General features: G+C 41.9%; 2 protein-coding genes across 3 annotated transcripts in view; both read left to right on the forward strand.

The window, feature by feature from the left end:
* The window catches only part of kat6a (K(lysine) acetyltransferase 6A), a 41302-nt gene extending 32101 nt beyond the window's left edge, over positions 1-9201 (forward strand). Inside the window, exons 14-17 of one of the 2 annotated variants that reach the window (XM_054772894.1) lie at positions 925-1117; positions 1196-1888; positions 3176-3434; positions 3529-9201. In XM_054772894.1, the coding sequence (XP_054628869.1) occupies positions 925-1117; positions 1196-1888; positions 3176-3434; positions 3529-6875 (4492 nt within the window). In that variant the 3' untranslated portion in view covers positions 6876-9201. Of the gene's footprint in view, positions 1-924; positions 1118-1195; positions 1889-3172; positions 3435-3528 lie in introns of both variants that reach the window. The other variant, XM_054772893.1, reaches the window with a different exon arrangement.
* A 935-nt stretch (positions 9202-10136) lies between these two features.
* ap3m2 (adaptor related protein complex 3 subunit mu 2) lies at positions 10137-20780 on the forward strand. Its single transcript, XM_054773400.1, has 9 exons — positions 10137-10239; positions 13306-13590; positions 13735-13906; positions 14096-14233; positions 14307-14392; positions 18843-18976; positions 19065-19272; positions 19386-19530; positions 19812-20780. The coding sequence occupies exons 2-9, from the start codon at positions 13318-13320 to the stop codon at positions 19910-19912; spliced, it is 1257 nt and encodes a 418-aa protein (XP_054629375.1). The 5' UTR covers positions 10137-10239; positions 13306-13317; the 3' UTR covers positions 19913-20780.
* The last annotated feature ends 1567 nt before the right edge of the window (positions 20781-22347 follow it).

The raw sequence follows: 22347 nt of genomic DNA on the forward strand, positions 1-22347 counted from the left end.
TGCTGTTGTTGTTTCACGTTGCTGCACACACAGTAATGATGAAGTTCACAATACCACAACACATATGACATAACTGGACTGATTTTTCATAGAAAATTACCTGGTCCTTTGGGCCTTAAATTTTATGTTGACAAAAGTGGTCAACCGTGTATTTCCACATCAAATTAAGTGGTGACTTTTTAGTAGAACACGGTGGACTGGGACTTGATGAACTGGTCGACAGACTGGTTGTCAACATGAGCTAATTTGCATATTTGACCATGACACATGTGCAAGTAATTTTTGTGAAGACTGCAGAAGACAAAGGCAGCAAAAACATGAAAAGCAAAGTAAATATGTTTAGAAATACAAATGAACTTTTTTGCTGTCGCTTCTTTTTGTGTATGTTTTTTTTTGTAACGTCACAAGCAAAACTGAGCCTATGAGTGTTCTTAGATGGTAATACAGTATTTTGTGTTTGTTAGTCTCCAAAACTGTCCGATAAGACCAGAAAAAGTTGCTAGATTTATCACTAGAGGGGTCTGTGAACACTCGTTGTATATAACAACAAAGTTGCTAAGTTGGCAACACTGATCCCTCTTGCAACGTCATTTACGACGACGTTAATTCTCTGGCAGACCAGGTGCATATGAAGAGTGTTAAGAAGCAGAGTTACTATGCCATTTACTGTACAGTGTTGGAACAACAAGCTACATTCACAGATGGTCCCATTATAATGTGTTGTGCAAGGGTGAACGTGTAGCTCCAAATCGATTTGTGGTGGTCCAAATTTATATGTGGCGGGCTGCCACGAAGGGGAAAAAAATAAATCACACAAGGAGTCCGCAGAAGAACATATGAGAAAGTTTTAATTCTAATGACTGAAAAGTGGATTTCATGAAGATGAACATGAATATAGGATTATAATGTTATTTACTCTGTCAGGACGGTCCTGGTGCGAAGAGAGAAACTGGTGGCTAACCACATGGCTCGTCTCAAGGCCCGACCTCGACAGCTCGAGGTCGACCCCGAGTGTCTTCGCTGGACTCCTGTCATTGTAACCAATACCGTGGTTTCTGATGCTGATGAGGATGAAGATGAGGATGATGAAGAACCGAGGGAGGATGACCACAAGGAGGTAAACACTTGTGATAGGTAATCTGAAAGTTGTCATTCACTATTAGGTCTTGACATTTTGTTTGTTGTTTTTAAATAGATCAAGCACAAGCTTCCATCATTGTCTTGGCACATGCGTCAAGCCAAGAAGAGAGAAGAGGAGGAGGAGGAGGAGGAGGAGGAAGAGGAGAGCAAGGGTTTTCTAGGGTTTCCTGTCAGCCAAAGTTCTCCAGCATTGCCTTCAATCCGTTGTCCACCTGCCCCACAACCACCTCGTCCACCTCTACCAGCAAATGGAGAACGGAGACCCCGTGGCCGCCCACCCAAAAACTGGCCTTGGGGTAAAGGGGTGAAGGATGGCCAGCGAGTTGGACGGCCACCTAAGGTCCGGCCAATGGAGGAGGAGGATGAGGACGATGAGAAGACAGAGGGAGGAAAAACTGGCTCAGCCGCAAGTCCCCCCTCACTTTTCTCATCGGAGAGGAAAGCCGAGTCAACAGGCTTTCGCACACTGGACATGGCCAGACACCCCACCATAACCCCCACACGAAGAGGACGCCCTCCAAGGAAAAAGAGAGGCCCCAAGCCCAGACATATTGAGGAACCTAGTGACGGGCTAGCGCAGCTTCCTATGGTTTCCAGGCTGAATGATTCTCCTCTTGTCAGGAAGAGCGGCTTCAGTGATAGCAGCGAAGACGATGAGGAGGAAGATGATGATGAGGAGGAAGAGGAAGAGAGCAGGGCATGCTCTCCTCCCATTCTTACGAAGCCTGCTATGGGCCTCAAATGCAAGGTACAAAACAAAATACCGCGGTACCTCGGTTTGTTATTAATCCAAAGGGTTTTTCGAAAACCGAATCGTATGAAAACTGAAACAGATTTTCTCCATAGGAAACAATGTAAATCTAATTCATCCGTGACTCAAGACTCAGGGCAAGAGCCACACAGATGCCACCTACGTACTTTGTTACAACACTTAGTTACACACATAATAAAGACATTTAAAGGATTCCCTGTCCAGAATCTGTATATACTATTTGAAATCAAAAAGAACCTCTATCCATTCCAACGCGTGTATATTTTGTTTGGGCACTCAATTCCGTGGGATTTTATGCAGGCAAACAGCCTTTTTTTTAGCCGCAGTGTTTGTATGACTACAGAGACATACTGTATCATATCATATATCATTTATTCATATTCTTGAAGTGACAAACACGTACATTGTAGCAATTATGATGAGGGGTTTCCCGATCCGATATCGGATATTGGGCCGACATTTTTTTTTGGCCAGCATCTAAAATCTCCAATATTGCGAGTCCGATACAAGCAGTCGATTCCACACTTCGCCCCAACGCTTTTATCCAGCAGCAACCAGATAGAGCCCACGTGATGCAACAGCGTGTGCTAAAGTGTTAAGCGTAGAGTAGGAGTGATGTCGGCCGTGTGTATTTTTCATTAAAGTCTGAAAAAGATGTTGCAGCTGACTGCAACACTTGTCATGCACAAGTTTCCCATGGTGGCACAGAACCGGGGAAGTCTAATACGACCAAACTCATTTGAAGCAGCATTACATGGGAAAGTCCCACGGGACAACAAGAAGTCATTAGCTATAACAGAAAAGATGACTAGCCCCTGTCAGTGGTGAGTAAAGTCAGATTTAAACGCTTAATTCAGCACCTCGAACCACGCTATGTTATGGCTATTGTATATCTATTGTGGTTATACAGTAACTATACCCCAATTGCTGATAGAAGTAAATGGGTCAATTTTTCTCATACCTACTGTTGCTGATTATGATTATTGTTCTCTGTTTGAGAAAAATCTCCCGATTAAGCCTTTTGTAACACTACACACTACAAAATAAGTAATAAAAGTATGTATGATGCGTGATGTCAAATTGATATTGGTATCGTCCGATATTTGCTGCTGCAATATTGGGTTTGGATCGAAAGTGAAAAAGTTTTATTGGAACACCACTAATCATGATTGGTTTGGAACATTTGAAATAATGGATATGTATAAATAAATCAAGTACTTGTATTGACTTAAATTAAATTTTCCATTCTGTTTTGCCCAGAAGCCATTGAGAAAGCGTCGTTTTCGTCAGCGCAGCCACCCTCACAGCAGTGTGGTGACTGAGACCATTTCTGAGACAACAGAGGTTTTGGATGAGCCCTTTGTAGATTCTGACTCAGAGAGGCCCATGCCGAGGCTTGAGGAGGAGACACCCCTGGGTCACCCACTGCGCCGCTACCCTCCAGCCCGCTCTGCACTTAGGTTGTCGGACTCTGCCCCCAAAAGAGGCAGACACTGCAACCTTTCAGATTCAGAGGAAGATGGTGGGTAAAGGACATTGCTGAGTCCTGGTTAACTGTATTACATGATTAGTTTTGTTGCTTTATGTCACACTTGTTCATTTTTCTTTCCTTTCAGAGCTTACTGCTATGCTGAACCCTATGGCTGAATTGCCATCAGGCCCCTCTGCAAATGTAGTTGCCTGTCCAGAGGTCCCAGTCAAGAAGAAGAAGGGCTGGCCTAAGGGAAAGAGTCGTAAACCACTGCACTGGAAGAAACGGGGACCTGGGAGGCCACCTGGAAGTGGAGCCAACCAGCGAGCGGCTGCAGTAAGCCCAGCAAGCGGCGCAACGACACCACCCAAAATCAAGATGAAGCCCGGTCGCAAGCCTCGGAGCTGGTATCTGCAGCGGGCCCAAGAGGAAGCAGACAGGCAGGAGCAGGAGAGACAAAAACTGCTAGAGCAGCAGCTGGACAAAGATGCTCCACTGCTTTCAATAGATAGAAACAGCAAGCGACTTTCGAGATTCACCTCGGATAACAAAGAAAAATACTCTGATGAAGAGGACTATCTCCCTATGCCTGTGGAGCCAAAGGTCCCTAAAAGGAGAGGGAGACCACCTAAGAATCCTGCCCTCCGTCAACCACCGCCACCTGCACCAAAGCCACCTCAAACCTCTGAACCAGAGGAAGCAGAAGAAGAAGAGGAGGAGGAGGAGGAGGTTGTTGCAGAGAGAACCTGGGAGGAGAACAAATCAAGCCGTCCACTTTCCTGTCCTTTGTTGTCTCCTCCATCCTCCTTATCCAACCCAGGGCCTCGGGACCAACAGTTCCGCCCTCAGGATATGGATATTGGTGGAAGAGAAGATGATGAGGAAGAGGAAAGGGAAGAAGAGGAATTTGAGAGCCAGGGAAATGGTAATCTTACTATGTCTAGGCGAGCAACAGCTACACCAGGTTCAGGTAGCCGGCGTAGTGAGGACCATGATGCAGATGATGAAGGTGAGGGACACCTAGAAGAGAAGAGCAGCAACATCAGTAAGAAAAGGAAAAGTCAGGAGTCGGAAGATGAGGATGAGGATGAAGATGAGGAGGAGGAGCCTGCTTCCCATGCAAGCTCACCTCCAGTCAAAGAAGAACCAGAAGGCGGAGAGTCTTTTTTAGACATGGAGAACAGCGTGGCCCGGGACTATGTCAGCAAGCAGGAGGAGGAGGAAGAGGAGGAGGAGGAGGAACAGCCTGAAGAGCAGTTGCAGGGGTCAAAGTGTAGGCCCTCCTCCAGTGATTCACAGCAGGACGACAGGCAGCGTAGAGAGCAGGAGGAATCTGCTGTGGCCGCCGCAGCTGTGGAAACTGTTACGGCCATGTCTGTTCCCTCGGAACCCATGGAGCTCCAGCCTTTGCAAACGGAGGACAAAGAAGTCACACTGTTGATCGAACCCCAACAGACACACTCCCACGCCCACTCTCATCAGCACCCGGACTTCAAAGAAGAGCTGGGTCACCATCATTCACATCATCCCCATCATCACTCCAATGAACTAGACCTGGAGACAGTCCAGGCTGTCCAGTCTCTGACGCAGGGGGAAGCCCAGGATGAAGAGACTGAGCCTCATCATGGGGCTTACCAGGACTGTGAAGAGACACTTGCTGCCTGTCGGACTCTACAGAGCTATAGCCACACAGGGGATGCTGAGGAAGAGGCCCTTGCATTAGTCGAGGAGTGTGGGGCCTCACAACATAGCAGCCCAATGCCCAATCCCACACTGGCCCCCCTGCCCAGTCAGTCTGTGCGTTCGGTGAACAGTCCAGGATTGCCGTCAGCCATCATGGACACAACACCAGCTGGGCAGAGAGGAGGAACTCCTGGCCCCACAGGAGCAGGTGGAAATTCTGGTGGAACTGGAAGTGGGTACACACAGATCACCCCAGAACATCCCAGTTCTTTGTCTGCACCCTCTCAGCAGAACATGGAGACCTCTCCGATGATGGATGTCCCGTCTGTGTCAGACCACTCACAGCAAGTGGTGGACAGCGGCTTCAGTGACCTGGGCAGCATTGAGAGCACTACGGAGAACTATGACAACCCCAGCAGCTATGACTCCACTATGGGTGGAGGAGGCAACGGAACAGGCAATGGGGGCAATGGAGGGGGAATGTCAGTCCCAGGAGCTTCCTCGGCTTCCTCTTCTGCTGCCTCTTCTTCCAGCTCGGCCACCCCGTCCTCCTCTCAGTCCAACAGCTGCTCCTTTGTGCCAGCTCCCAGCCTAGCATCTTCAACAGGAAATGGAGCATCTCAGCACGGACTGGGAAGCTGTAGCCTCATCCAGCAAAGCGGATCTGGTGCCAACAACGCTTCCGGAACCAGTAATGGTACTTCCGTCCCCCAAGCCCCAGCTCGTCCTCACCCTTCCAACACCCCCGGCTGTGGAATTAAGTCTCCACAGAGCTGTGGTGTTATTGAGAGGCCTCCAAGCACCAGTCAGCAACAGCAGCAGTCATCCCAAAAAAAGGTCCCACAGCAGCCTCCTCAGCAGCAGCAAGCCCCTAACTCCCAGCCTCCATCCTCTGCCCCACCTCCACAGCAACAGCAGCCCCTTTCCCAGTGTAGCATGGGTAATGGCTTTGGCTCTACTCCCATGATCATGGAGATTCCCGAGAGTGGAGGGGGAGGTGGCCGTACCCTGTATGAGCGTATGGGTCAGGACTTTGGCACAGGAGGCTACCCCCAACCCTCTGCAACCTTCAGCCTGGCCAAACTCCAGCAGCTTACGAACACCATAATGGATCCCCATGCCATGCCTTATTCCCACTCAGCCTCCGTCACCTCCTACGCCACCAGTGTTTCACTCTCTAATCCTGGGCTTGCTCCCTCTGCCCACACACCCATTCCCCAGGGCCAACCCACAATGACCCCACCCCCTAACCTCAGCTCTAGCTCCATGAACCTGGGCTCCCTGCAGCTGCAATGCAACATGCCCACCACCAACATCAGTCTGGGCCCCCCACCGCACACACAGCGACTGCAGGGCCAAATGGCAACTGTCAAAGGCCATATATCCATCCGGTCCAAAGCCACTCAGCAACTGGCACCCGCCACGCACCAGCAGCAGCTCTATGGCCGCAGCTCGGGGGCTGTAGCCATGCAGGGCACACCTCGCACTTTGGCTGTTCAACGCGGCATGATGCCAAACCTCATGCCTACGCCAGCGGCATACAATTCCATGAACATGACTCCGCTCAATGCCATGTCAGCTGGCTACCGAATGCCCCAACCAATGATGAACAGTGGTTACCATGGTAACCCCCCTTACATGAATCAGCCAGCTCAGTATCCCATGCAAATGCAAATGGGAATGATGGGAGGGCAGGGTTACCCCCAGCAGCCTATGCAGCCAAATCACCATGGCAACATGATGTACACAGGCCCCTCTCATCATAGTTACGCCGGCGTCCCAAAACAGCCGCCATACATGAGCAGATGAACAGCCGCAAACTGAAAAAGACAACACGGGGGCCAAGGCTTACACTCGCTGTACTTTAAATGTGCATCACTCTTTCACAATCTCCAGTGCTGTGGAAAGCACCAAAAAGGAGGTGAATGGCAACAGAGAGACTGATTTTCTGTTTATTCATAGTGGTAGTTTCTCATAGGAGAGACAGGACGTGTACATGGACCAGTTCAGGCTTACATAGTCCCTGGAAACAGGCCCAAATGTCTACTATTCTTCTTGATGTGCAGGGGAGAGAAAGAGGATTGTGAGGAATATACACAGAAAAGGACAATTTGTTGGACTGCAAATGATAAAGACCGTTATCTGGTTATTTTCATCCATGCACACAATCTTTCGACATAGGAAGCCTTACCTTAAAAAAAAAAAAAAAAAAAAAAAAAAAGACGCTTGAACAGTAGGTGCATTCTTGTTTTGTTAAACATGTTGAACTTTATTTTTGTTGTTTTGGAAATATCCTTGTGCAGTCAGGCCTCTTATATGCTTTAGTCTTTATATGTGTGGCATTCTTAAATGAGTGGCACACCCTGTTGGGTTCTCCCAAACCCAACCCCAATGTCTCCGCAGCCAGCCCGTTACACGGGAAAGTGAAGGAGCGGGGGCCTCCTGTGTGTAGAGGTGTTCAGCCATGTTTCTGTCTTCCTGGATGGACGGCATCATACCAAAAACACTGCAGAGACACAGAGGAGGCAACCATTTTACCGTCTTTTAATCCATACGTAATACAACAGCATTATGTTCCAGCTTTCTACCGATGTAAATATTCCGATACCTCCCATTATCAAGCAGCACACACATACTGGCTAGCTCTTACCGAGGAATGTACAACCTTCCGCTTTCTACTTGTCCACACTCCACTGACAGTCAGTGTACAATGTCTACTTCTTTGGCAATTAAGAATAAGAACAAACGGTGTGATTTCCATTTAGCCGCTTCAAGCAAACGCGGTTTACAATTAGCCAACTTCCCCACAAAGTGTTGATGACCCAAAAAGTTCGAGGTTGTCCGCTTATGAATTGTGTATTCTGTTAAGCCTGTATTTTTATATATATATATATATATATATATATATATATATGTATATGTATATGTGTGTATATGTATATATATATATATATATGTGTATATATATATGTGTATATATATATATATACACACATATACATATATATATACACATATACATATACACATATATATGTATATATATATTATTTTCTCTCAACTTCTGTCTTTGCTAGAGATATTGCGGTAGACAGCCTTTGTAAAAGGTGCACCTAAAGGCCTGGTGTAGTGCATGGCTTAACCCACACAGAGGCACACTCGTACGAAAGCAGGGTCAGAGCTTTGTTAGTTATGGCGTTTCAAAGGCCTAGGTGGAACGGTTCACCTTGTTGCTCTATGTACCAGTATTCGACGTCAAAAGAGGAGTTTTTTGTTTTCTTACACACCTGACATTGCAAACCTTATTTGTGTCTATTGTTCTGTTCTGAACTTTTGTTTTCTTTCTGAATTTTATCAGAGTGGGCAGCTTTCTATTACGACACAAGCTGACTCTTTTTGACTTTAGAAAACCTGTCGTAGAGAACAAGTTTTTTCTATAATATAAAAGGAAATTCTGACATTGATATTGGTACTGTCATTTTTTCCCCACTTCTGTTTCAGGAAAAAAAACATATTTTTAGCTCACATCTTGGGTAATAATTACTAAGAAATTCAAAATAAAAAAAAAACGTTCTGCTCACTTTTAGTGACTTTAAGATGCCTTTAACCTCTCCATTCCATCTCATCTCTAGAGTTTTTCTATCTTTGTGTAGTATATTAATGCTATTTTAAACAAAAGGACTACAAATATCTAAAGGTCACTTGGCATTTTTTTTACTTGTGTGTGTATAGGATGACTTCCTTACATTAAAGAGGCATGTACAAATAAGCTCCGTATATTTCTGTCTGTTTATATCGCTTCCCTTTTTGTATCCTTTGGAATTGTACATGTTGCGTTGTATGCTAAGAGAGAGTGCAAAATAAATAGAGGAGTGTTTGGCTGAGTGCAGTGCTGTGCTGTGCTCAGCGCCCTCAACTCTCTTCTCTGTCTCTGTATGTATTTCCATTTATTCGTCCCCTCTTTCTTAGCAAGTACTTTCAAAGAACTCTGTACATTTTAACATAAAATGAAAATAAATTATGTTGAGCCATTCACGTTTCTCTTGACATTTTTAAGGTCCATTTAAGTGCCAGTTGTGCGTGTTACATAACCTTGCTGTAAATAAAATGATCTGGACAGTTATACTTTTATTGCCTCACAGCTAAAAAAGCTTTTCTGCATGCAATTTGCATGTGCTGACCATATCCTCACAATGAAGATTACATTATAATCTCAGCACAGTCCTCTTACCTAAATATATATATTTTTTTGATTATTGATTACTTTAAAACCTCAACACAGTCCTGTTACATAATTAAAAAAAAGTTTTTTGTTTATATTTAAAACATCTTTGTTGCGTCACTAATGTACTTAGTGTCAACATGCTATCAGCATACATTTATTTCATCTATTTCCTAATTTTATGCTTCAAATTTATGTTACGTTCTGTGCTGTTACTTGAGTAATTTTGGACTATGAAACTCATACAAAAATTAAATGAAGTTGCCTGACATGGGCCAAACACATTTTGAATAGTGCAATATGTGTATTATTAGATTTACAGTTGGAAAAAAGACAGAAATTTTAGTTTATTTTGAGAGAGTTACGGAAAGCACATGGCACCAATTCGGTGGAATGGCCTGTGTGTACTGTATATTGTGTGTTTTTTGTATATTTATGGATTTTTTTTATATACTGTATATACTGTATATATATATATAAAACGTGTGTATATTGCTAAAAACTACACACACATGTTCCTTGTATTTGATGATTTAAAAACATCAAATAACTGAGGAAGCGTAATACACTAGTGCATTAACACTGTTTAGTTAAACACCTCTTGCATTGTTGATCATACGTCACAAGAAGATGAAATCGAACAACAGAAACAAAATGTCAGACCTGGGTTTTTTTTGACCAATCATGAAGCATATTTACTGAGGTTTACCGTGGCGATGCCTGCCTCGTCCAATCAAGGCAAAATCTCTGTAGAACAACTTCCGTACTCTTGGCCAATGAATGCGTTGAAAAGGCGGGGTTGACATTTTCTTATGGGCTTTCTATTGGTTAATTTTTTTTCCTTCCTTCCCTGACACCAGAGGCTGAATCCACTGAACGGAAGCGACGACAGCGTCATATTTCAATGAGAAAATAGTGAAATTCGAGACCGAGACGTAGAAATTGTCTCTGGTAAGTGCTTCGTGACTCTATTAAGTCTTATCTGCTTGATCGTAATTGCTAAGAAATAATTGTTTCTATTTCCATTCGCCTTGTGGGTGGCGGTTTTTCCCTCCCCTCTTGTCATAAGACTGAGGAGGACTGATGGATGTTATTACCGATGGAGCTGGAGGCCTGCAAAATGTCGCATCATTATTGCGTGTTTACATTTGACAAAATTATTAGCATCATTTGGTCAACAACAAAAAGTCTACTATCAGTCGGCGTTTTTTGTTTTAATTTCCGTTCAGGCTCAATTGCTATTCCGCAGTAGCTCAGCAAGGGCTTGTACCTCGGGTCCGGGTGGTGTGGGTGCGAGTTCTGCTGGGGGCAGAATAATTAACTGTTGGCAGAGGTGTACAAACCTGCATACAGAAAAAAATATGGTTGTGGGAGCCACTATGATATTATTCACATTTAAATCAATTAAACACGATAAAATCAATCCAGTCCAGATCTCGTCTGTGGTCTAGATATGCTAAGATATTAAATATATAGAAAGAAAAAAGCTTACATTTCAAATAACACAACAAGTAAACATTTAGAACACACAATGTAACTGTAACACGTTGACGATGCAGGCATCGAAATAAACACAAACTAATATACATGCAAAACAATACTACTTTAGACACATTTATAACACACAAGGCATGCTGGGTAACTTCCTGTTGGGGAAGCTGAATGCTGGATCACTGTGGAGCAGGGATCCACCGTATACCAAAATAATGTTTAGGTCAATTTGTACCTTCTGCCTTTTAACTGTTCTGCCTGTCACTATTCGTCACTGCCATGGTCAGATGAACAAAGATATTGTATGTGTAATAAATAAATAATATTTTTGGACCAATTAAGTGAAATTGTATAATTTCCAATGGCGCACATGTTGATCTGTTATGCAACTCTACGCCATCGCACAGTGGTTTGGAATCATCACTCTATGAGACAATAATATCAGTGTATGTTTAATGTTCTGAGTGTTGGTTTGCTCAGATGGTTGTTGCTGAAAAATGTTGTTGAAAGCTGAAATTGAGTTATTTAACGCTGGTTAATACATTACATGATATCAGGGATGTCCAAAGGTCCATTTGCGATTAGGTCGCGGAAAGTTCTAATGTTACGAGAATAAAGTCAAAAGATTATGGGAATAAAGTCCTAATTACAAGTACAAAATTTACAGGAAGAATGTTGAAATAAAAACACAGCAGTAGAAATGGAAAAGACAGCCGTAATTTTATGAAAATAAAGTCAACTTATTAAGAGAAAAAAGTTGTATTCTTACGAAAAATTTACAATTTACAATCTTACAATTTTACGAGAATAAACCTTTAATATTATGAGGAAAAATAATGTCATTTTAGTAGCATAGAGTTGAAATATTGAATAAAGAATATGACATTGGTGCTGTGATCTTCCAGTAATGTCATGACGTCATTACACTCTAATTTATGTCATCGTGAGCTCATATTTGATTTCCAAGTGAAAAAAGTCAAAAAAATTGATCATTTTGGTATTTCACTAATCTCTAATGCAGTAAACAATGATGACATAGTGCAGCATTCACCTATATTAGATTGCCTTTAGCATCTTTCATGCACAAAATGTATCAAAGTAGCGCCACATCCTTCAATTCTGTTTGAAGAATTGGAAAGTTTGGCCACCCCAGCCCTAAAGATGGACTACTATACAACTGTATCCTGTGTTGTTGGGGTGAAGCCTTTTGTGAGTCCTTCAGAGCACAAACTGCCTTTATCTGCAAAGAATGTCACGTGAGTTGGAGGGACTATGCAACAGTTGCAACAGCAGAAAGACCAGTTAGGAAAATCGAGTTATTTTCTCTTTGTTCTTTTTGGTATACGATAGTCATGATGCTGTGTCAAATGCACCATTCAAACAGTAGGAGACGCAGTGTTTTAATGAAGAAGGAATGTGTTATGGCTATTTTTGACGGCACTGTCACGTGAAATGCAAGTGACACAACCCCATGACTTGCTCTAGATCAGTGATTCCCAACCACTGGGCCACGGAATGTTAGTGTGCCGTGTGAGATGGGGAAAGCCTGCGCTTTGTAAGCCATAACAACTTTTGTGTTAATATTTACTTCTTGACAATGACAAAATATCAGAGTTTAGACTGCCAATGAACAGTACAATTATTTACAAATGTCAGCAAAGTGCTTAGTGACATTTTCCTAATTTTTTTTTCACCTTTCAACCTTTTTTACCTCGTCACGTTTGGTCTCAATTACCACTCCATGTCTGCCATTTTAACGAGAGATTATATACAGCACAGCATTTCTGGGGTACAGAACCTCCTTTTATCACACCTACAATGATCATGTCATTTTTAGTTGTCCCTTGCCACTTTGCGCTTCAAATTTCGCAGCTTCACGCTATCACAGTTTTCAAAATTTATAAATCAGATAGATAGAAGAGAAATTTATCTCCATCGCTGTTTTGTGGCTGACTACTGTCTATTAATAGTAAAAATATACATATTTAAGCAAATTTGACATATTTTTAGCCTGAATTAAGAATTTTCAAGCATAAAAATGGCTAATTGAACTAAAAAAAAAAAAGTAAGGTATTAAGAAGACACATTGAAAGTGTTGTGATATGTAGTATTCCACACTGGCCACTAGGTGTCAGTAATGTTCCATTAATGAGACAACAGCCATTGCAAGAAGTACCTGAAGTACAAAGGAACAACAAGAAACTTTCCCATTGCTAACATATGTGAGTCTGTATTATGTCTTATTTTCTGTTACTATGTCTATTATATTAGGTAATAGGAGTGTAAAGGTGACCCATAGGGGTGTTATTTCATGTCGAGAGGGCTCTAATAAACAGAACAAGAATTTCATTGCATAGTATAACTACCTGTTTTACTGTGCATATGACAATAAAACTCTTGAATCTTGAATAATGGTAAAAACCATATTTAGATGGTCTTGATCATGTTTTCTATGCGCTATCTAAGAAAATATTCAAACTTTTGAGTTTGACACTCACTCTTAGGTGTCTTACTTTGTATTTGTAGCCACCAGCCAAGATGATCCACAGCCTGTTTCTGGTGAACGCCTCAGGCGACATTTTTCTGGAGAAGCACTGGAAGAGCGTGGTCAGCCGCTCCGTGTGTGACTATTTCTTTGAAGCCCAGGAGCGCGCCACTGAGCCAGAGAATGTCCCGCCCGTAATCCCCACGCCGCACCACTACCTTATCAATGTTCTGAGACATCGCATCTACTTTGTGGCTGTTATCCAGAGTGAAGTGCCGCCACTTTTTGTCATTGAGTTTCTGCACAGAGTCGTCGACACATTCCAGGTTCCACTTTTTGTCTTCTTGTTGCATAAACTTCCCTTGTCCATTGTGTGGTTGATGAAATGATCGTACAGAATTTTCTGCTTCAGTAAGAATTGTTGTTTTTTTTGGTGTCTCATGGCCTACCATGTACTTATGTGTGAACAGGACTATTTCGGCGTGTGCACAGAGGCTGCCATTAAAGACAATGTGGTTGTGGTCTATGAACTACTGGAGGAGATGCTGGACAACGGCTTCCCCCTGGCCACCGAGTCCAACATCCTCAAAGAGCTAATCAAGCCCCCTACCATCCTCCGCACAATGGTCAACACCATCACAGGTACAATGATGTCGGTCAATAACAACCAACCTTTTCTATCCCATTCATCTATCCACAACTTTTAACATGTTCTTGCAACCCCTCACATTGTAATAATTACCATATAGTTCATCAACATTCATTATTATTATCACAATGACAGACATCAAAACAACAAGGAGCGGTTTACTTTATTTGAGCAATTCCCAGGCAGCACCAATGTGGGTGAACAGCTCCCTACCGGTCAGCTGTCAGTGGTGCCATGGCGACGCACTGGAGTCAAGTACACCAACAATGAAGCTTACTTTGACGTGGTGGAGGAGATTGACGCCATCATTGATAAGTCAGGTATGCTGTGAGGCCGCCCACACATGTACAGTATGTAGCCCATATATGTCATCCAACTTATAATTTTCCTCAGGTTCTACCATAACAGCAGAAATCCAGGGAGTAATTGACGCCTGTGTCAAACTGACTGGCATGCCTGACCTCACATTGTCATTTATGGTAAGTGGATGTGACCATAAAGTGACATGCTTTCAGAAAGGTGAAGTAGCAGCAAAGTAAGGGATGACATGTATGCCCAGATAACAGAATTACAATCAATTGGCGCCGATTTCCTTAATTTGGGGGTATCTGGAATTGGCCGATCTACATGTGAAACCGATCTTATCTACCACCGCAACGGTGCGTCTGCTACATGGGTAAACAACAGTCACTTAGAGCATGGCCATGTCATCAGTCTGGCAGTATTAAACAGGAAAAGAAAAAGAGCAAAGGGTCGCTGATGTATTGATGCAAGGCTGAATGAAATAGGTCGCCGTGGGGCCACAATCAATTCAATGCTAACCCTAACCCACTGTAGGATACGCAGCATTTGAGGCAAGCAATGTAAGCTATAGCTTGCAAGACCAAAGAGCCAGGCAGCGGCTATTTCACTCACTATAATCACCATAAAGAGTGGATGGTAACAGCTGTACATTTGCTCACTTCAACTTTATTCCCAACTTTGCAGCAGGTACAATCCTCACACACATACAGTATATGGGTGATTCTTCTGGAAGGGGTACCAAAGAGGATGTTGTCACGTTGAGGGGCATGGCGCACACGCTACAGTGATTTGCAGATCTAACCAAATATAAAAAATATACTGCAAACACATTGAATAAGTAGGGGAAACAGTGTTGAATACTTTCTTTATGTCTGTTGTGTACAAAACACAATATGATGTCAATTTCAGCCCATTTGTGCATCACCATTTTGTGACATGGAGAAGTATGTCACAAAGACGATGAAATAAATAATATAAAACGGTGGAACTTTCAGCCAGTGTTACCAACTTGCCGACTTTGTTGCTAAATCTGGTGACATTTCAAACCCGTGACATATTTTCCCAAAAACGACTATCGACAAATCTAGCTACTTTTTCTGACGCCATTGGAGAGTTTTCTGGTATTTGGGGACTTAAAAGTGAAAGCATGTATTGATCTGTAGTTTGCATTCTCACTGAGCAGCAGCGGGTGCTGCTGAGAGGTGCGCTCCGCCCCAAAACAGTCAGAAGCCGTCAGTGTACTGTCGGCAAATTGAAAAAAATGTGCGCTGTAAACAGACATGCAGACAGAACCACGTGATACACCAAACCATAGAAGCAGAAAGAATGCCTGCGTATAAGTCCATCGTCTTCCGGTTTCAAGGCTCATCTATACTAACAAGAAGTGGAATTATGTCTATGATTCATTTTGGAGAATAAAACAACAAAATATCACGAGAAAATCGACAGGGGTGAGTCATGGCCATCGGAATACTCAGATATTATGTTGTCTTGTCGTCAAAGCTCACTTCTGATCACGTGACGGCAACGGGTCTCTGACATCATCGCTTCTGTAAAATAGTGGGTTGGCTGTCTTTACGGAAACGACAAGCCGGCGTTTTCAGATTCTAGTGTACCCAGAACGCCGTTTCCGCGTGGATGAGAGGCTGAAACGATAACATTTGCCGTTATGACTTGAAAACGTTTCCATGTGGATAGGCTGTGAAGTGGAGCTGTACGTATCCCTGAATCACGCATGCGCGAGATGGGTTGCCGCAGGGGTGGATCTCATCCTGTTTTACGTAGATGTTTTTTAATCTTTATTAAATTACTACTCATTACAATCAAGCCTCATTCGGACTCGGTCACTTACCTGCCAGTGTGTCAGAACGTGTGATGGAAGAACGTTGTGTGATAAATTAAACAAGTAGTCCTAAGTGCAAGATAAAAGGTGGAGGCTGGAGGTGGGTCCAGATGTAATTATTACGCTGTCTAGACTTTGAGAGGTGCTGGCCTGGATAAGATATTAAAATTATTTTATTTTGATGAAATGATGGCCAATTTTAAATTAATAAACTAAGAATCAAGTTTATGTGTAGTTTTAAACGTAATTAAGGTGTTTTTTGTCTCACCTACGAGTTTATGCTTTTTTCCTTCAGTATCTGTTACATCATATGCAAATGATCTAGCGACTTCTAGGACAACCAGTAGCTGCTTTTCTTACTGTAGAGTTGGCATCGATGGTTTCAGCTGCTGTGATTTTTGAACACCTCATTGTGCACCAAACATATTTATCTGCATCCAAAACATGTAGTCTGACCAAACTCCAACTAAACGTTACGTGTCATTAATGCAAAGAGCGTAATCCGCACACAGTGTAACTTAACACTGAATCGCGCAACACTATATGCAAATGAGCTGACGTTTGCTTTGACACACAATGTGAACTTCGGAGTATTTCCTGGTTATTTCTCTGGTTATTTCTGTCAAAATTCTGAAAATAACAAAAGTGACACTGATTCAAAATCAGAAGCATGGCATAGTCTCCATGACATGCGTTACGATCTATTTTTTCTCATCAGCACACTTTGGGAAACCATTGTAATACATCATGTTTCCATGGAAGGTGAAGTGTGTTACTCTTGTGCTAAATAACAATGCTTCGAAGAACAGTGTTGAGTTTGACGCAGGTTCCTGTGTTACTTGAAATATATGTTGCCATTACAATCTGGTCGGCTCAACAACACCAAAAATGGTAAGCTGTAAAAAAAAAATCACAGAAAGTGCTTCGCCATCATTAATTGTAATAAATAGAGAGCACAATAGTGCATAATATCATTTTTCCATTACTGCTTATGTGTATGCACAGGAGAAAAAGAAAGGGCACGTGTTCATCCCACTGAAAATTTGAGGCGCACGTGTAATTTTTATATATTTTTTTAAACCTTAGACTTAAAACTCATTTATTTATTCATACAAAGTGCAAATCAATCATTTATCCAAAAAAGTGAATAAATGACAGCATTTCTTATGTAAATGTTACAATTGAGATTTCAGTCAAGAGTGCCGTGCTGCCATGAAATATACCAAAATGTGATATTTTCTTGCAAATTTCCCTTCATAAATTGAAACAGAAGAAGTGATACTTTATTTGAATATGCAAATTGGCTAGAAAATGAGGAGAATGACTCATATACACATACAACTAGCCCGGCTCTTTTCTGAAACGTTCCCCCTGCTGCTAATCCTGTTGTAACAGTGGCCCACTCTTATTATGGATACTTTATGGAGTTCATGGGATTGGACAACCAGCCGTTAGTTTTTCCTGTAGATAACTACCTCAAAACTTGTGATTTCCTTTATTCATTAAAGCAAAATACTACTGTGCACGTTATTTTTGGTAAGAGGCTCAAGTCAGGTCTGCAGTGTATCCTGCTGTGCAAGTTTTGTTTTTAAAATGTGAAAAACAAAAGACTGAAGGAAATGATATCATTTGGACAGCACATTGTTTTAACTTTTCATTTGTAGTTGAGAGAATTACCTCAGGTTTGTACTGTTTCACAGGCATTTTTAATTGTTTTTCAACAAAATAAGATCGGGACATACTGTAGAAGGTGTATGTTGCCAGTTATATAAAATCGGGCAAAATTGTTATCATGAGGTCAGACTTATAAAAGATGGGCGATTGGCCAGAAAATTGTAATCGGTGCACCCCAATTAGTAACCCCTTATCAAACAAGGAATTTATTTAGTAACCAAAGTGAGCATTTAACATGGATCATGTACGCCTCACAAAGAAGGAGAAGAATCACATGACTTTTCCAGGCTCATTGGTGAAGAAAAAGAATGATATGCGTCCCAGTTTCCTAAGGAAGGGGATTATGCTCTGTTTCACAGTGTCACAGTATATTCACATACTTCATGTTTCCCTCAATGAACCGCAGCTCCCCCATGCCGACGGCACTCGTGTAGCCCCACAGAATAATACTGCCACTGCCATGTTTGAGTGCAGGCTAGAATAAATGATCTTGGTACAAACTTATGTTGCCAACTATGTAGACAATAATGGCTGTGTGTTGACTATCAGTGGATAATACATCTATACTGATGTACAAGATGGACACTGACTACTCTAATGTATGTCCAAGTTTTATTTCTGTAAGGTTGTGCCTTAACGCAAGGGTGTCCAAACATTTTCCTTCGAGGAACATTTTAATATTCCTCTTGTTTGTTAAACACATAAAAATCAATCCGAAGTAGATGAAGACATGTTAAACAGTTTAATAGCATACATTAAAAAAAGCCTTCTCATCTGATAACATTTGCATTCGTTTCCCTCCATAACATCTGGTATATTTTTATTTATTTAGGTTGAACATCATGTTTAATGTTATTTTTGGAATAACCTGTATGCCAAATTAATACTTTGGACAGCACTGCCATGAGATATACTGTGATAAAACTGTTTGCTGGAATGTGAGTGGTGCCTCCAATAAATGGTTGTGCTGTAAAGGGCGGAGCGATACTACAAGAAATAATTTTCCATGAGCTTGTAGTTGTAGTGTCTGGTATCGCCAATAAAAAATGGTAAATAGCATTTTGGAGACAAATGAAACGTAACAAGTATACTTCCACCCTATGTGTCAGAATCCTCGGCTGCTGGATGACGTCAGCTTCCACCCGTGTGTCCGATTCAAGCGCTGGGAAGCTGAGCGGATCCTCTCCTTTATCCCTCCCGATGGAAACTTCCGGCTACTGTCCTATCATGTCAGCTCTCAGAAGTCAGTGTTATGCATGTCGTAACTTTAAATCAATGTCATCATTATGATATACTGACTCAGAAAACATCCACACATCTTCCCTCTTCAGCCTGGTGGCCATTCCAGTGTACGTCAAGCACAACATTACCTTCAGAGAAGGAAGCTCCCAGGGCCGTTTTGACTTGACCCTGGGCCCCAAGCAGACCATGGGCAAGGCTGTGGAGTCGGTGCTGGTCAGCAGTCAGCTCCCCCGGGGTGTTCTCAATGCCAACCTTAACGCCTCCCAAGGAACGTATACCTTTGACCCAGTCACAAAGGTATTAAACGAGTGTATGAGTGTGTATGAGTGTGTATACAGTGTGTATGAGTATATGGGATGGGATATTTAAGATATACTAATGTCTGGAATGGTGTGTTTTGTTTTGTTTAGTTATTGACATGGGATGTAGGCAAGATCAACCCCCAGAAGCTTCCCAGCCTGAAAGGCAGCATGAATCTTCAGGCGGGAGCCTCCAAACCTGATGAGAACCCCACCATTAACATCCAATTCAAGATCCAACAGATGGCCATCTCAGGTACACACACACTCACACACATGCAGCATGATGTGCCTTTTCCATCTCTGTGGAATGAACAATAATTCACCTTAAGCTCCTCAGATGACAACCTCCAGACTCTCACTCTGGCAGCAGTTACACATCGCCCAGTAGATGGCGCCAAAGACATTACTTGTTTATCACGTGTGATTTGGAGTCGTTATTACACTTGACGTTAGACACCCAACCAAAATGGGTATTTTGTCTACATTTGCACCCAATATGAGGCAGTAAATTAAAGTGTTTATGTCTTTTTCCAGGGCTGAAGGTAAATCGCCTGGACATGTACGGTGAGAAATACAAACCTTTCAAAGGCATCAAGTACATGACCAAGGCTGGGAAGTTCCAGGTCCGAACATGAAAAGACAGCAGTTCTGCTCAAAACGGACCAAACATTCATGAGGCTGAGGACGGATGTGATGCGTTGGATTCATACATACTCTGTTTACACACATTTCAAAGTGTATTTCCGCACTTGTAGCAGTAACAAAATGACCAACCTACTGCTAATGTATTCATACTAACAGAATATTTATTGACCCATTTAGGAGAAATGATGGCTGGTGCTTTTTAAATATAGAAAAAAAAAACACTTTCCTTGATTGAAATGATTATGATCAACTTTTTGCATACAAACGTGGTGTTATTAGTATAGCTGGCCATATTTTTTGTTTTTCTCTGTTTATTTTTCTTCCTCCACTGCCTAGTTTATGTCTTTTGTTTTTTTTAAACCTTTTTTTTACACACTGACCTACAAGAATGACGCCGTCCTCAGTCTTGCACTTTTACCTCTGGTAGAAGTAATGTTTCAATGCAAATCACGTTGGTGTGGTGTTACGGATGCTGTGTGGACCAGCTTTATTCACTGTATGATTATTTATGATTTAGAATCCATGCAGAATCCCTGCATCTCTTTAGTTAGTTTGTCATCCTTGACAGCTTTTATCTGTAAATTGACCAAAAAACAGGAATATAACCCACCATCGTACTCTTATTACAGTTCTGAAAGAAGCTCATGTTAGTTATGTTGGCAATGTGGACAATAACAAGTACTGTACTTTCAACTGTGGTGTGATGGACCGCTACCTAAGAAGAAAAATAATACCTTTTGAGTGTGTGTGTGTGTGTGTGTGTGTGTGTGTGTGTGTGCGTGAGCCTGTGTGTCTCAGCACCTTTCAGCCAAGTGTTCTAAATGTCTGCAAATAAAGATTTGATGTGTTGAGAATCAATATTTGTTGTATGTCATGTTTCTTGTCGTATGCTCTTCAAAACTCTACCATATGTTTGCATATTAAAATCATTATTTTGTAAGACAAGTTGTTTTTGCAACTGTGTTAACTTTTTGAGGTGTGTTTCAGGTGTTTCATCACACGTGTGGCAGGCGCTGCTCATTTTCCACTGCATCCTGAAAGTGCATTATTCCATTCAGCAGCATCTCTTCTATTTTGTATGCAATAGCTCATCAGACGACCAGCAGGTAACACTATGATTAAACTATGTGCTACTTTAGACCTGTTATGTAAAAAGTTATTTTAAAGGTTGACATTTGTTTTGTGGTGTCTCTCATATTGTAGTAAAATTGGACTTTTGAAATGACCTTATGATGACCACGCCATGACTTGGACACTTCCTTCCTCATGTGGCAGGCTCCACCCCATAATTTACTGATGACTTGAACCCTCCAAAACATGACCTCTTCTCTCTCCCTCAGTGTGCCTTTACTGACTGGAACTTATCTTTCCTCTGGTGTCGACCATTTTAAACCTTTGCACTAGCTATTGTGTGCTGGATGTTTGATATATATGTTTTTTTATTTCTAATTCATCTGCCGGACAAATTTTGTGACCGACCTCCCCCCACCCCAGATTTTACGGACGTATTCAGGGAAAGGCGAAGTGAACTTTCTACCAAGTCATTTCCAGGGCAGCTCATACCAGGTAAAAAAAAAATTACATTTATTTATTGCAAAAAAAAAGATGTGTGTATGTTATTTAATGCCTTAGTCCACGTTATGCTCCATATATGCGTCTCTTCTTTTGTATTGTGTGTGTTTTTATAAACGTGAAAGAAAACGTACGTTACAATTACTATAATGTGGCATGATACCCGAAAGAAAATTCTTAATTGATTTTGGCCACGCGCTGAGCATGTGTTAGTATTGCGACGTGCGTGTGTTCACACCCCAGGAAAGTGTCCTTTTTGTCGCTCAAAGCAATTAGCTCCCGCACACACACACGGCTCTAATGAGTGTGTCTTGAAGATGCTAATGTCAGGAGATGACAGTGCTATCTTAACGTACATCTAAATGATGTTAATTGTATCTGATTACTTTGCGCGCCATCGAGATTTAATGTGACCATCGTGGCAAACCACGTGGACAAAGTGTGATACGACATTGCTGCTTATTATGATGGAGCATTACATATGGATATTATTAAACATTAAACAATGTCAACGTCAATACAACTACGTGTTTAACGGTACAATTTTGTCCAAATCACTCCCCTAGTCGACTCACCCCACATAACACAAGAGAGCATATAAAAAGTAAAAAGTTGTATATTGAAGTAAATTTTTTCCACACTGTTATTGTATCAGTTTTGTAGAGCATGTCATTTTTTTCAAGTTGATCTTATGATTTTTTATGTTCACTCCTTTTGTGAAGTTGGTTATTTAACAGAGAGACAGAATATTAACAAAAATATCCAGGAAAAAAAAAAAACTCATTTGTATTTGGTTTCATGATGTAAGTATCTGATCCCCAATGGAAACACTACATAGTACTTGTATATTATG

The sequence above is a fragment of the Dunckerocampus dactyliophorus genome, chromosome 4 (genome assembly GCF_027744805.1).
Source record: "Dunckerocampus dactyliophorus isolate RoL2022-P2 chromosome 4, RoL_Ddac_1.1, whole genome shotgun sequence".
Taxonomy (NCBI): domain Eukaryota; kingdom Metazoa; phylum Chordata; class Actinopteri; order Syngnathiformes; family Syngnathidae; genus Dunckerocampus; species Dunckerocampus dactyliophorus.